The 15,624-nt window shown below is 39.9% G+C and overlaps 1 protein-coding gene across 1 annotated transcript; it reads left to right on the top strand.

Moving 5' to 3' along the window:
- The first annotated feature begins 3,362 nt into the window (after positions 1-3,362).
- fgf21 (fibroblast growth factor 21) lies at positions 3,363-10,357 on the top strand. The gene is made up of 5 exons (XM_042085463.1): positions 3,363-3,366; positions 5,702-5,839; positions 6,458-6,535; positions 9,831-9,934; positions 10,073-10,357. The coding sequence occupies exons 1-5, from the start codon at positions 3,363-3,365 to the stop codon at positions 10,355-10,357; spliced, it is 609 nt and encodes a 202-aa protein (XP_041941397.1).
- Positions 10,358-15,624: the final 5,267 nt, after the last annotated feature.

Raw genomic sequence — 15,624 nt, 5'->3', positions numbered from 1 at the left:
TTAGCCTAATTATTTATTATTTATTTATTTGTTTATTTACTGTATTATAGTCTACTTATCAAGCATTCACTAGGACTTCTTATCACTCTAGTATCACTCTTTAACCCACCTGCATCTGTTTTTGATTATGAATAAATTGCAAACACTTAATTTCAACATTTATTTATTTATTTAACCTAGTTACTCTGCTCGCTCCCACTTCCAATCAATTTTTTTTATATAGGCTACTGTATATCATGAAACACGTTTCTTTGAGTCATGCCTTTTTATTTGGGAGACTGCAACATACTTCTGTCCGCTAAAACACTTTCATTATTGCTGCGCAAGATCTGGTTAAGCCGTACACGCACTGTCTGTCTCCTGTCTCTCCAGCGAAACACTGCACACATAAAACCAGAATAGGCTATTGAAACATCAACATATTTTTCTTTAGCCTGTATGTTTTTTTTATTTGGGAGACTTTCCAAGAAACGTCCGTCTGCTAAAACACTTTGGATACCAGTGCACGTTGGCGCAATTACTGTAGGCTACTGTACGCGCGCTATAGCTTGCTCGTTGTCTGTCCAGCTGCACGGGAGGTTTAGACACAATTCAGATACAGTTCAGAACGATGTATATGAAACATATTTTGGTGTTGCTTCTGGTAATTTGACGTTAGCATTTGTGTTGTCATGCTGAAAGTGCTATATTTTTCAGAGACAGTATAGTTTTCTTTCCGGTACGGCGTACCCTCTCCAAATATTTTAGTGGTACTCCGTACCGGCCAGTACCGGCTTACTTTCACCCCTGTTGATAAGAGATATTACATCAGTATTTCTCAAACTTTTTCAGAACAAGGAGTAAAACTGAACATCTCCTATTCCATCCCTTTTGTGCATGTAAATTAGTGTGTGCATAGTGTGTGTGTGTTTGTTTTTGTCTATGTGTGCTTCGGTGTGTGTGTGGGGGGGGGGGGGGGTGGTAATGGGATGACAAGGAGATGCTGCCCAGTGCTTCTGTCACACGTCTTATAATAGCCTGATAATTCGGCACACGGACCAAAAGAAAAATAAACTAAAAGTTTCCCTGACCACTGACCAGGATCTTAATTTGGTGTCATCAAATAGGCCTATAGAGGCATAAAATACAGGGGTACTGGTATGAGCGCTCATTCAATGTCTGCGCAAGTGAAACTGAACCATTCTGGAGATAACCTACCTTCCGACCGTTGCGCTACCTCCCAACTGTTGACAGACAAACGACATCTAGCTCTGCCACCGGTATGCTCTGGTCAATCCAAACTTTTTTCAGCTGTTGTTCCTCGTTGGTGGAACGCGCTACTAGTTCTTTGAACCTTGGTGCTATCTAGTGAACCAGCCCACATTTCCTGAATTTCCCCTTGGGGATCAATAAAGTATCTATCTATCTATACTGTATCTATCTATCTATCATTTCCACCAGTTTAGAACCGAACCAAGGATGAGTCATCAACAATGGGTGTTGAATGCAAGGGACCAAGGCAGTGAGGCAAGAGGGCATAGGAGGTTGTTTTACAAGAGTGGGGTTTTTTATTGCCCAAAAATGTTGACAAGTTAAATAAAGACCAAATTTAATAACTAGGCTTTTAAAAGAGGTCAACAAAAAGGTAACTGAATATAGGCTTAAAGGTGCTCTAAGCTATGCTGGGCAACGTCACTTCTGTCTGACTTTTAAACAAAACAGAGAGCTAGCTCGCTACTTTCTCCCCCTCCCTCCCGTGCTGCTCCCGTGCAATTGAAACTCTCCTAAACGCGCATCTCATCTGTGATTTGCTGGAACAGTTTGTTATGTTTTCATGGGCTAGGTTTGCCCAGGTTGTTTTTGTTGCCGTTCTGGGAGCCTGGGCTGTCCAGAGATCACGTTTTTTTACAGTGTATTCAGGACACAGACAGCTAGCGGTTGGTTAGGTGCTGTTTGCAGTAAGTGACATAAAATGTTTCAGCCTAAAAAATGCGTGGCATCGCTTAGAGCACCTTTAAATACTAGAGCTAGAAAAGACGACCCCGGACACACCACCTGATGTGACTCACGGCTGAATTTTGTCTGCATTGGCTATGGTTTAAATTTCCTTCCTATTCATTAAAATGATGATGATGATAACAAAATAAATCACTATGATGTTTAATAAACCATTGTTGGAATACATTTAAACATTGATCTCAATAAAAAATTAAAGTTTTTGCCTGAAATTGCACTGTGCCTATTTACAAGGGCATTGTTCCCACCTCTTTGGGGCCAACCATCAAATGCTGGACCTCTTTAGAAAGCTCAGAACCTGTCGTTTTCGTAAGAAACAGTCAAAATAACTGTGTGATGTACTGACAGAGTTACAGAGGCTAGAATATAGTTTCTTTCTGCCGGATTACAAGCATCTCTGAACTGACCACATTGTAGCCCTCTAGGTCACTTGATATCCCTTAGAAACACAACTGAGCCCTAGCACCAGGTTTTGTAAAACTGTGTGCAAAAGTAGATCAATTTAGAATGAAAATATGAGTGCTTTAGACTATTATTTGCCAAGGTATACCCATGCGTTTTGTAAAATGCCTATGGAAACTCCCCATAGGACTTTTTGTTATCCAAAATGCATACTGACAATCAAGCACATGAACCCCTTTGTGTAGAAGCATAATACTGGTCTCAAATGAAAGGTAACACTTTGAGGTTTCTTGTGGACTAGTTAGATTGTATGTCGGGTGTTCTGATATAGACTGACTACACAAAATATGGAATAATTACAAAAAAGTCTAGACTAGATAGACTATACATCTGTACAACTAATATTGGATAATACAACAAGAAGATTCAATTTCTATGGATTCTTGTGAATATTTCAGTACCCAATATGTTGCATCTACCTATTGTGCTACAGCTACACTGCAGCCAGAAGTCAGGGTAGCACCAAAATCTGAGGAGGGGGAGGGTGGTATTTTGGATCAAATTTAATTGAGACATAATAAAATTAATCTGAGAATGTAAGTACTATAAAGATTGTACATGAAAAAAGTTGTCATTTTTTGATTCCCAAGAGTCAAAGCCTTGAAATGGTGTATAACATTACTATGCTACATAGCAATATGGTGCATACAAGAATGTTGGGGGGGGGGGGGGGTAACCGTCCCACCGGCGGGACACTGAAAATTATGTGGTTTTAACAAGTCTTCATTATATCACATCAATTAAGTGTTTTCTGTATGTGTGATATTGGTCTACACTAGCCTACAGCAAAAAATCAACAATTATCAACAAGTTTTCAGTAGTCTACCACTGTAGCAAAAATCACATAAGAAGGTATCCTTTCAATATTTTGTACATTTTTGCACATTCCAACTTAAGGAAGCAGCATGGGTAATTTTGCCATATTTTTTTATTTTTTTTATTTACAGCAGTACAGCTGTTACAAGAGGGTCTGGCTTTCCTTTGTTATGATGACACACTTCCTTGTCTCTGGATTGCGTCTTTCGTGTCTTTCTTAACTCCCTCTCCAGAAATAGTCATGCTTCTACCCATCACAAGAATGTTACATAGTAAATACCAGCATTCCTTGCATCCATCAGTAATATCAGACTCCATTCTCCATATTGTTGGACAGAGTAGCAAATGAGTTTGGAGCCATTATTTTAATGTAAAATAACTACACTGTGTTGTTTAATTAGTTAACTTAGGGCTAATTAGTTTGTTATTAAATGCTCCCCCTTGTGTTTTCTTTAGTATTACACAACTTTCCCTTTTTTTTATTGGCCCTGCCCACATTCAAGTGTTTTATTTTCATTTGACGCAGCATCCTAACTTCTTTTTAAATGGGCTTGTATATGACAACAATAAATTGTCAGGGTGCTCTGGAACATCTCGAGGAAACTTCCAGAAGATTAGGATGGAGTTTCAACACGCCAAAGTGCTTTCAAGTGGCATTACAGTATATTTTGTCTAAAGCTACCTAATTTGGCAGAGCTACATTGCAAACATCCAAAATCCTTCGACACCTATAAAGATAACTAGCTTGCAAAGGCATTTATTTTGACGGGAAGATGGTGCTCTGACACTTGAAAAATGTATGTTGCTTGCGAAACATGAAATCATGTCTTTGTTAATGTTAATTTCATTATTATTTAAAAAGAGCACACCCACTTATGTGCTCATATATTTTACCTGCCCACTATCCCTAAATAAAAGGAAGGTTTTCTGCATAATTGGGCATATTTCCCAAATTATTTATATTATTTTCATATTTTTATATTACTGATCCACATTCATTAATCATAACATAACATGTTAAACTATACTTTTCCAAATAAGGCTCTCTTCCGTTCATGAGTCCAGTGTCTCTCACAGATTTATAGGCAATGACAGACTTTAACCAAAAGGAAAACATAAGGGCAACAGCAAAGTAATAAAAAAGACAGATAAGCTGCTATTTACGAGTTCTTTGTCATCATTGCAAAGGAGTGTGTTTATTTATGGCAATACAGCAGAGCCAAGCTGCATGTATCTCCCTCACTTTATTATGTTTACACTCAAAGATGGGCCTTTTCCGACATGTGCATGTTATTACAGCACATTTCATACACAGAGATAATTCAATGTGCTTTACATAAACAAACGTGCAAAGAGTAATAATACATAAAAGCATAAAAGGGCAATAGTTTAAAAATGTTAAAAAATGTTAAAAAAGCCCAACTTAGAAATGATTAAAAGACAACAAATTACTGGAACATACTGTATAGCCAACAGCTTAACCTTATGCTTTGTTATACATCCAGTTAGGCTGTTGTAGGGCAATTCCACGCAAAACTGTCACGTCCATAATGGCAACTAAATACCATGGCATTGTGTTGCCGTTATGGATGTCACAGTTTTGCGTGGAATTACCCTGTATTAAATGTAGCTGTTGATCAGCTAACCAAAACAATGCCTGAAAAATCCTTGACTATCAGACAGTCTCTCGACGGGTTATTAGTACTGTGACAAAACCTCTGTCCGCCTTTGAATTATCTATCGGCACACAACAAGTATGTCCTTTATGAAACTCACACAGATTCTCATGTTTTGGCATAAAGAGTAAAAGGAATGATGAGCACTCTGATTAACAGTTTTAGGTTAAGGGGGAAAAATAACAATATAGTGATCCTAGTCAAACAGTGAACAGCAGCACTCTTAATGCACTCTTTTCTGCTCTCCACAATGAAAAGGTCCAGGTGACATGTGACTTACAATCAGAGAGGATGTCAGCAGCTGTATCACAGCTGTCACACCCTCCAAAAGGATCATGTCACTAATTTTACAAGAAAATTAGGTACTTACTATAACGGTTTATATTTGTGACTTTCCCTACAATCATCCTCATTGTCTACGTAAGCGCCTTGAGTGTCTGCAAGACTGCAATGGTTGTCAGGCTTGGCACTGATGACGTCCATTTTCGGAATTTTCACTGCCTTTATTTCCTAAGAACTCTGAAGCTTATCTCATTTCCCTTTTGCTCACCAATGAGTCACAATCTCTTAAATCTCAACCCCTTCTTTTTCGAACCCTCTGTGTATATAAGTCTCCCGAAACAGTACAGTGTATATAAGTCTTTGTCCACTGTACTGTAGCTGTTTACAGTGGTTTTCTGTCGCGATTGAACATCTATACTGTAGGTTACTGAGTGGCCACCTCAGGGTATTTCATTGGTACTTTGCCTCAGTGTGCTCTACCATGTCTCTGTGCCTTTCATCTCTTTATCTCCTCCTCCTCCCATCACTCTCTCTCTGCTTCTATGTGCAAAGTTCAAGCGTCCTCTCATCCTTCAATGATCAGGTCAGACAACGGCATCTCTACACAGGTAAGGCTCAAAAAATCCTTTACTTTCTTTCTTTGTTTTATGTTAACAAAGATTTTGTCCATGTCTGTGATTTACTTGGATGTGGACATGTTGTAACAAGTAATAGTGGCTTAAATGAAGCCATTAAATGAAAACAAGTGTAATTAAAACTCTGTTTTGTACCTATTTTCTAATTGGCCTTTTCCATGTTGAAAGGCTATCAAAGAGTTAATACATTTTCCAGTGAAAGAAACCCTCTTTTTGTTAGTTTGTTTTTCCACCTATGGGGCAGCTGTGGCCTACTGGTTAGGGCTTTGGCCTTGGAACCGAAGGGTTGCTGGTTCGATCCCCGACCAGTAGGAAAAATGTGGGCGGGAAAAGTAGTTGAGCACTGCTCTCACATACCCACATCTACGGCTGAAGTACCCTTGAACAAGGCACCTAACCCCTCACTGCTCTGGGTTAGTGTGTGCTTCACCTCACTGTGTTCCCTGTGTGTCTCACTAATTCACGGATGGGATAAATGCAGAGACCAAATTCCTTGTATACGCAAGTATACTTGGCCTATAAACCTGATTTACATGTATGTGAAGTCAGAGCAGATCTTTGGCCTTATACCTGTTTCTTCTTTATTTTCAGAGAGCAGTAGACAGGCTCTGTTCCTGGAGCTGAAGCCTGAAGGTTCCGTAGCTGGTTCTCCCACAATGTCTCAATATAGTAAGTTGACAGCGACTCCTCTGCAAACCCTGCACTGCACATGTTTCAGTTATCAATTCATCTGGCCACATATTTGACACTTAATACTCAAAAGCATGCTTTTTCATTTGCGGCACTTTCATGGTTGAACTTGCAAGCTATTACAAACGAACGCAAACCTTGTACAGTAATTAACATTTAAAGTGGTGTGGTAAGGGTGTTCCAACAAGGCTTACAGTATACACTGCTGGTTATGGTTCTACAATAAGGAAGAATGTGTTTACAAACAATATGCCAAGGCTAATAAGAGGTCACAGTTGAGATAAGAAATTGGGTACATTCTAAAATACATTGGTCAAACTTTATTTTAAACAGCCTAACCCACAACATATCTGAAAGTTACATAATACATGTTTTAATAATTATTATGACCGCCGCTAGCGAAGCGGACACCGAACCACCGGGGCACATGAAATTTGGTGGGTATGTAGCCCCACTAGACTTTTACGGAAAAATTTAGTTTCGTCCCTGGGGGCCACTCCCCCGTGCTGGGCCCCCCGAACCGGAAAAAAATCAGTTTTTCCTAAATAACTACCTGAACCGTGGCACTGAGGATGAAGAATCTTTTAAGGTATGGTGGTCTCAAGGGCCCACATCAACCTGGCCCATAATCACTCATTTGTGATTTGCACCCCCCCCGGTAAAAAATGAAAATGCAATATTATTCTGCTTTAATCGCCCCTATCTTCAGTTAAGATGTTCAGGTTATGTGTACATTTAGTGACTGTACACTCATTGGCCTGTAGATGGCGGTGCACACATATACACATGCACACACACACACAGGCACCCACATACTATCGGTATTAGAACGGCCGATACATAATTACAAATTCAGTAGGATTAAAAGAAAGCCAAAATAAATATTCATCATCATCATCATGGCTGCATTTCCAGTATTGGCGATAAGTAGACGTTTGTCCACTAGATGGCGCATCGTTGCAGTGAGACGTAATTTTGTTGGAAGTTAAAAGTGGGTTGGAAAAACAATGGACGCTTCCTACAAGGACTGTAGTTAACCGCAGAGAACGTCTAATAAGGATAGGACGATGTTCACATGAAATGTAATTCCAATTTCTTCTTGAAGCCGAAATAAATCTGAGGATGTTTATCGGACATGCTTGGTTTTTACTGCAGGTACGTTAATCTTGTAATATCAATAAGGACCTAGGTAATGTTACCTTTAGCGTTGGTTGAGTGATGGAGGCCAATTTGATTGATTGCATTTGTAGAAAACTATAAATGCGGTTATACCAAGCAAATTGGTAGCAGCACTGTAATTGTATCTTTCGACTGTCATTTGTTGCACGCGCTACAAAAATCAGTGCAATGGAAGATTTACCAACGTTACACCGGTCTGATACAGTTTTGCCTATACATGCGTGAGACTGAGAAGCCTGTTTATTTTGTTTTAAGTGCGTGCAGGGTGTGAGAGGGGAATCGATGTGCTTTGATTCCAGCTTGGTAGTTGTAGTCTGTGAAATTAAAAAGCACGTGTGTGTGAAGTATCCAAACAATGACACCTTCATTTCATTATGGCTGCTTTAGCAACACACCTTAAGCTACTGTGTAGTGGGTCCCATTTAGAAGTGGCTACTTCATTCGCGCTTTCCTTGACTCATGGAGCTGCGTGAATTTTATACTTTTCGCCACGATATGGCAGTTTAAGTCCGCTTGATACTGTAAGGCGTAAGCCATTGGTTTCCAACGGAGATTTTTTTTTGTGTCGCCAGCATAGCCTATTGACAATTTATGTTGTAATAAATAGGCCTACCTTATAAGCCTGTAGCTTAGGGAAGCTAACAGCTTTCTATTAGGATCTAGTTTGTTAGTTACAGTTTTGTCATAACTCCCTGATGCATTTTTGCATTTAGAATAGCCAGAGCGTGAATATCTCAATCGGAAAATTAAACAATATCGGGTGCCTATGGACTAGGCTGGGTGAACCCAGCCTGATCTGCCCGCTATTTATTTTTTGATTTCTTAAAAGATTGAGCTTGGTCTGGTGAAAGCCAGACTAGCCATGGACCTCAGTTACACAATGCAAGGGAACATGAATCAGCCTATATTTGCACGAACAACAGCTCTTTAACTTTGGCCCGTTAAAATGTGTATGAACAGTCTAGCGACGCATTTCATCAAGGCCCATTTGGACATGTCAGTTATTTGCACCACTGGTTAGATGTAAAACAGCATTTTGTTTCAGACTACTGTTACTTAATTTGTGCATTGACAATAAAGTATTACATGAACTAAAGATTACTAAAATCTTATGTAGAAGAAGAAACATTCACAAAAAATCCATCCATCCAAAAATGACCTTTGTTTTTGATAGCTGTTGAAAACGGCATGGAACTGACAGAGATGTTTTCGATTGTTTAGAGTTTTTAAAGGTTTTGTAACAATGCTACATCTTCTTTGGCTATTCTACAATCTATTCACCTTTTCAGCACCAGTAGGCTACTTTCTGTGCAGCCGCACACATACACTCAGGCATGCCAAACAAGCATACACAAAAGTTTCAAGAGTGGGAGATAGAGTAAAATATGGAGACAAATTGAAGTGTGATTTATTTTCGCGGAACGGATGTACAGGACTGAGCGGCGGTCATATTTTGTAGCGCTATGCGGTACATCTAGTTTTATAACATGGTGTATATGCCTTTCTTGTATAATACTACATATACTTACCTATGAAGTATGAATTGTATAGCACCAAAGGCAATTTAAAAACTAAAACACCAGAGGTGCGTTCAAATTCCTTGCATGTTTGTATGAACGGATACATTTGAACGTTTTTGTGTAAACATTCCATCTTAATGGTAACTCTCCGTCCAACTCCCAACATCCTACCTACTACCTCAAAAATTCGCAGAAAACTCAAGGAAACAGAAAATTGTTCGCCTATGCAAATGTTCATATGTTTGCAAATTTGAACGCACTTCTGTTCTGTTTCAGTCTACTCATAAAAAATCCTCTCCAATCTCACAAAAACGTGTTTTGTAAGGTCACAGTGACCTTGACCTAGTGTTTTTACCAAAAGTAAGGAAATCTCCATTGCCTTTACATACCACCTTCAAAAAGTGCTTTGTGAGGCTGCCGTGATGTGACCACACATCCCAAAAACATAATGCTTCTGGACACTGCTATCGCTGACATGGAGGCATGAAAAGCTAATCATTAGCTGTGGATTAGTGAGGGAGGAATACCTGAGCATGTGGTGGCACTAAGCATTTTGCATGTTGCCTCCATTCCAGCTGCTCTGGAGCTGCGGTCCATCAAAGCAGGACATACAGTCATAAAGGGTCTGGCTTCGTCGCTGTTCCTTTGTGTCAACCAGAAAGGACAGCTCAGGGGAGAGGTAAAATCTAAATGTTTGGACCTAGAATACTGCCATATATCTGAACAAAAGTTGAAGCTGTAGTAACAGTACAATACTGTAATTTTCATGCTGTATGACTGTTACATCAATGCTCATAACTCATTGTACTTTTCATAGCCGACCTACACAGCCTCCGACTGTGACCTACAAGAGGTGCTGAGGGCGGATGGATATTCCATCTTCTTATCACCTCACAATGGACTTCCTCTGTCCCTCGGACGGAGAAATGGACATACCCTTTCTAAGTTCCTGCCTTTAGTAGTGGGACAGAAGTATCAGGAACAGCAGGAGACCTTGAGCACAGGCCAGCACAGCACAAACTTTGACTCTGATGATCCCTTGGGAATGGTACAGTCCCATTCCTACTCTTTCTCAAGCCCGAGTCTGGACATAAAGAGATAGGAATTCACAGCATTCATAGATTTTTGGGACATGATAACACATCATTCTGAGAGAGATGTGTGTATTATTTATTGAAATCTCTTGAAACACATGGAAACACCTACAGGCCCTACCACATTTTTTCAGTTGTAGGCTACACAGAAAAACAATGGTAGAGTCTGTGTACCAGTATAACTAATACTGCCTTCATGCCGGTCGTAAACTCGGAGGACCAGACTTCAAATCCTCACCTCCAATAAAAAATTGTGTTCATGAGATCAGCCCTGAAAACAAATACAGGATGCATAATGTATAAATAAATTATTTGAACAGCCTACTATGGTTGAGAAGGATATTGTCTCCGATGAGTGTTTCTATCTGTAGTCTTAATTTAGTGATGAATTGCCTTGCCTATTTGTAATGAAAGTGAGATTAGTCTCTTTTGTTGTTTAGAATTTTGAAATGTCGACTACGCCACCCAGGGGACTTATGTCACCCATAGGAAAAGATCGACAATTAAACTGGATAGCCTAAACAAAGGACACCAGCACATAAATCACACAGGTTCTTGCAAGAATTAAGTAGAGACAGGATTCTATGACAACCATAAATCATTTCTTTATTTTCTTCTTGATAGTTTAATTTACAATGCAGTAAATGGAGTGAAAAGCACTTAGATGGAAATGGGGCAGCAACACACACTCAGAACTCGGTTTAGTAGGCCTACTGATTCTTATGGGTTTGGGGAACACACACATAGTAAACTAGGAGAGGCTTACCACAGGGAGGCGATCTGGAAGGAGGGTCAAAAAGGACCACACATGAAAAACACACTGCACTGTACACCCCGGTGACACTACACTGCAACAACGGTGATACACAGACACAGGCTCAGACAGAAGTTAGCTTCCATGGAACTAGTTTATTCACACACAAAAGCAATGATTCCAACGGCAGGCAGGCAAAAGAAAACACAAGGATGAAACACTAACTGAGGCACAGGAGTTCAAATACAAAAAAGGTGGCAAAAGCAAGAGTCTAAAAAACAATCAAAGGATCAGATGCCTGTTGCACAAAAGCAGAATTAAAGGTGCTCTAAGCGATGCTGGGCTATGTCACTTCTGTTGACTTTCAAACAAAACAGAGAGCTACAGTAGCTCGCTACTTCCTTCCCCTCCCTCCCGTGCTGCTCCCATGCAATTGAAACTCTCCTAAACGCGCATCTCATCTGTGATTTGCTGGAACAGTTTGTTATGTTTTCATAGACCAGGGCCCAGTTCCCCGAAAGCATCTTAAGCCTAAGAGCGTCGTAAAGTCCCTCTTACGAACGTCTTAAGATTTGCCGACTGTTTCCCGAAACCATCGTAGCTTAAGAGCGTTGTGAAAACACTCGTAGATCTACGAGTTCTCCAGAGTACTCGTTACCGGCTAAGAGCGTCTTAACAGTACTTCTCACTGAGGTCACCAACAGGACATACAGAGGAATTACAACTTAGAATACATAATCCAATTTACGTTTCCATTCTTTATTGTGTTTAGCCTACCTGTGATGAATCAGATTTTAGCGTGCAAAATAGCCTACATTTAAACTGGTCATAATAATGTGATGAAAAGCGGACAAAATGCAATCAAGTTATGAAACGAGACGTTGCCAGAATAGTTTGACATTATCTTTGCGAAGTGAAGGCTATATTTTATTAGGCCTATGAGGTAAAAAGCAGAGAACGCAACATGTGGTTTAGTCTGTAGCCTACTGCATAAAAATCTAAGCCTACACATTTCCTCTCTTTCTTACTCGACTTCTTTCTTATCTTCAAACGTGTTCTTAAGTGACACCGAAAAATTATTGCATGGTGCAACAATCTAATCTTAAAATAATTACAATAATTTATGTTTCTGTGTGGTATGTAACCTACTTGGGATGCTTACATGCAGATGTCGAAGTGTTTCTATTTTCGTATTGATGTGAATTAATGTGTAGATCCGAAGTTTAAATGGTAGGCCTATAGCTGTGACGTGCAGTCACCTGACATCACCGTCAAATCAGAGGATATTTCAGAACTATTAACGTGGACAGCTCCCCTTTAGAGCATCTTAAGAGCAGTGCACGCGCGTTCACGCAACTAGCATGTTCGGGAAACACTCGGAAAAAACAAACGAACGATCGTAAGATGAATCTTAGAAAACCCTCTTAAAGGAGAATTCCGGTGTGATATTGACCTAAAGTGTATTGAAACATGATACCGAGTGTGAACGTATGTCTCATCGCCCATCTCGGCTTGTCCCCTGCACTCCAAAATCTGGCGCTAGTTAGCCGATGCTACCAACAGCTTGCTTCGGCATCGGGCTAGCCATGCAAATAAATCACTGTTTTACACCCATTTACGAGGCTCAATGTATCTCCACACTTCATTGGTAGACTTCCGAGGGCCCTGACATTTAAAACCAGACATTGAGAACTTTGAAAAAGCACTGGTAGTTTACTTACAAGACGATTTATACAGACAGTATCTTCACGAAGTTTAGCGTTTGCAGCCATCTTGAATTTAGTCACGATAAGTCGAGCAACAAGTAAGAATGAACAGGTATGATAAGGGATCAGATTCCAAAAATAATTCAGTGGAAATGCATGGATTCCAGTTTCTTCCAGTAGCAGCAACTGGAATCCATGCATTTCCACTGAATTATTTTTGGAGTCTTCTTAAACTAGATGTACCGCATAGCGGTACAAAATATGACCGCCGCTCAGTCCTGTACATCCGTTCCGCGAAAATAAATCACACTTCAATTTGTCTCCATATTTTACTCCATCCCCCACGCTTGAAACTTTTGTGTATGCTTGTTTGGCATGCCTGAGTGTGTGTGTGCGGCTGCACAGAAAGTAGCCTACTGGTGCTGAAAAGGTGAATAGATTGTAGAATAGCCAAAGAAGATGTAGCATTGTTATAAAACCTTTAAAATATCTAAACAATCACAAGTTCATCACAGTTCATCCATTGCAACTGGATTGATGAAAGGTCACTTACACCTGTAGGCTACATTGTATTTGGGAAAAGCATAATGTTATTTATTTATTTTTTATGTATTTATAAACAAAAACATCTCTGTCAGTTCCATGCCGTTTTCAACAGCTATCAAAAACAAAGGTCATTTTTGGATGGATGGATTTTTTGTGAATGTTTCTTCTTCTACATAAGATTTTAGTCATCTTTAGTTCATGTAATAGCCTACTTTATTGTCAATGCACAAATTAAGTAACAGTAGTCTGAAACGTTATTGTTAATGCACAAATTAAGTAACAGTAGTCTGAAACGAAATGCTGTTTTACATCTAACCAGTGGTGCAAATAACTGACATGTCCAAATGGGCCTTGATGAAATGCGTCACTAGACTGTTCATACACATTTTAACGGGCCAAAGTTGAAGAGCTTTTGTACGTTATTGTTCGTGCAAATATAGGCTGATTCATGTTCCCTTGCATTGTGTAACTGAGGTCCATGGCTAGTCTGGCTTTCATCAGACCAAGCTCAATCTGCTAAGAAATAAAAAAATAAATAGCGGGCAGATCGGCTGGGTTCACCCAGCCTAGTCCATAGGCACCCGATATTGTTTAATTTTCCGATTGAGATATACATGCTCTGGCTATTCTAAATGCAAAAATGCATCAGGGAGTTATGACAAAACGGTAACTAACAAACTAGATCCTAATAGAAAGCTGTTAGCTTCCCTAAGCTACAGGTAGGATTATAAGGTAGGCCTATTTACAACATAAATTGTCAATAGGCTATGCTGGCGACACAAATAAAATCTCCTTTGGAAACCAATGGCTTACGCCTTACAGTATCAAGCGGACTTAAACTGCCATATCGTGGCGAAAAGTTGTAATAACATTCACGCAGCTCCATGAGTCAAGGAAAGCGCGAATGAAGTAGCCACTTCTAAATGGGACCCACTACACAGTAGCTTAAGGTGTGTTGCTAAAGCAGCCATAATGAAATGAAGGTGTCATTGTTTGGATACTTCACATACACGTGCTTTTTAATTTCACAGACTACAACTACCAAGCTGAAATCAAAGCACATCGATTCCCCTCTCACACCCTGCACGCACTTAAAACAAAATAAACAGGCGTCTCAGTCTCAGCATGTATAGGCAAAACTGTATCAGACCGGTGTAACGTTGGTAAATCTTCCATTGCACAGAATGATTTTGTAGCACGTGCAATAAATGACAGTCGAAAGATACAAACAGTGCTGCTATCAATTTGCTTGGTATAACCGCATTTATAGTTTTCTACAAATGCAATCAATCAAATGGGCCTCCATCACTCAACCAACGCTAACGGTAACATTACCTAGGTCCTTATTGATATTACAAGATTAACGTACCTGCAGTAAAAACCAAGCATGTCCGATAAACATCCTCAGATTTATTTCGGCTTCAAGAAGAAATGGGAATTACACTTCATGTGAACATCGTCCTATCCTTATTAGATGTTCGCTGCGGTAAATTACAGTCCTTGTAGGAAGCGTCCATTGTTTTTCCAACCCACTTTTAACTTCCAACAAAATTACGGCTCACTGCAACGATGCGCCATCTAGTGGACAAACGACTACTTATCGCCAATACTGAAAATGCAGCCATGATGATGATGATGAATATTTATTTTGAATTTGCAATATCCTACTGAATTTGTAATTATGTATCGGCCGTTCTAATACCGATAGTATGTGGGTGCCTGTGTGTGTGCATGTGTATATGTGTGCACCGCCATTTACAGGCCAATGAGTGTACAGTCACTAAATGTACACATAACCTAATTTTTTAGACCCCCCCATGGATGAAATTCTACGAAACTTGGCATACCCCCAGAGAATGCCAAGTCAATCATACACATACAATTTGCTGCAGTTCTGAACATCTTAACTGAAGATAGGGGCGATTGAAGCAGAATAATATTGCATTTTCATTTTTTATCGGGGGGGTGGGGGTGCAAATCACAAATGAGTGATTATGAGCCAGGTTGATGTGGGCCCTTGAGACCAACATACCATAAAAGATTCTTCATCCTCAGTGCCACGGTTCAGGTAGTTATTTAGGAAAAACTGTTTTTTTTTTGCGGTTTGGGGGGCCCAGCACGGGGGTGGGGGGTGATGGTGGTCCCCGGGGACGAAATTAAATTTTTCTGTAAAAGTCTAGTGGGGCTACATACCCACCAAATTTCATGTACCCCGGTGGTTCGGTGTCCCGGGTATCAATGACCAAAAATTCAGGAAGTAGATGACGGG

This window comes from Alosa sapidissima, chromosome 3, assembly GCF_018492685.1.
Source record: "Alosa sapidissima isolate fAloSap1 chromosome 3, fAloSap1.pri, whole genome shotgun sequence".
NCBI classification, from domain to species: domain Eukaryota; kingdom Metazoa; phylum Chordata; class Actinopteri; order Clupeiformes; family Clupeidae; genus Alosa; species Alosa sapidissima.
This window is presented reverse-complemented; position numbering and strand designations above follow the sequence as displayed.

Coding starts and splice junctions, on each gene's coding strand:
- fgf21 (XM_042085463.1), top strand. Junction 6,536..9,830: donor TCCCACAATGTCTCAATATA/GTAAGTTGACAG, acceptor CCTCCATTCCAG/CTGCTCTGGAGCTGCGGTCC. Junction 9,935..10,072: donor AAGGACAGCTCAGGGGAGAG/GTAAAATCTAAA, acceptor TACTTTTCATAG/CCGACCTACACAGCCTCCGA.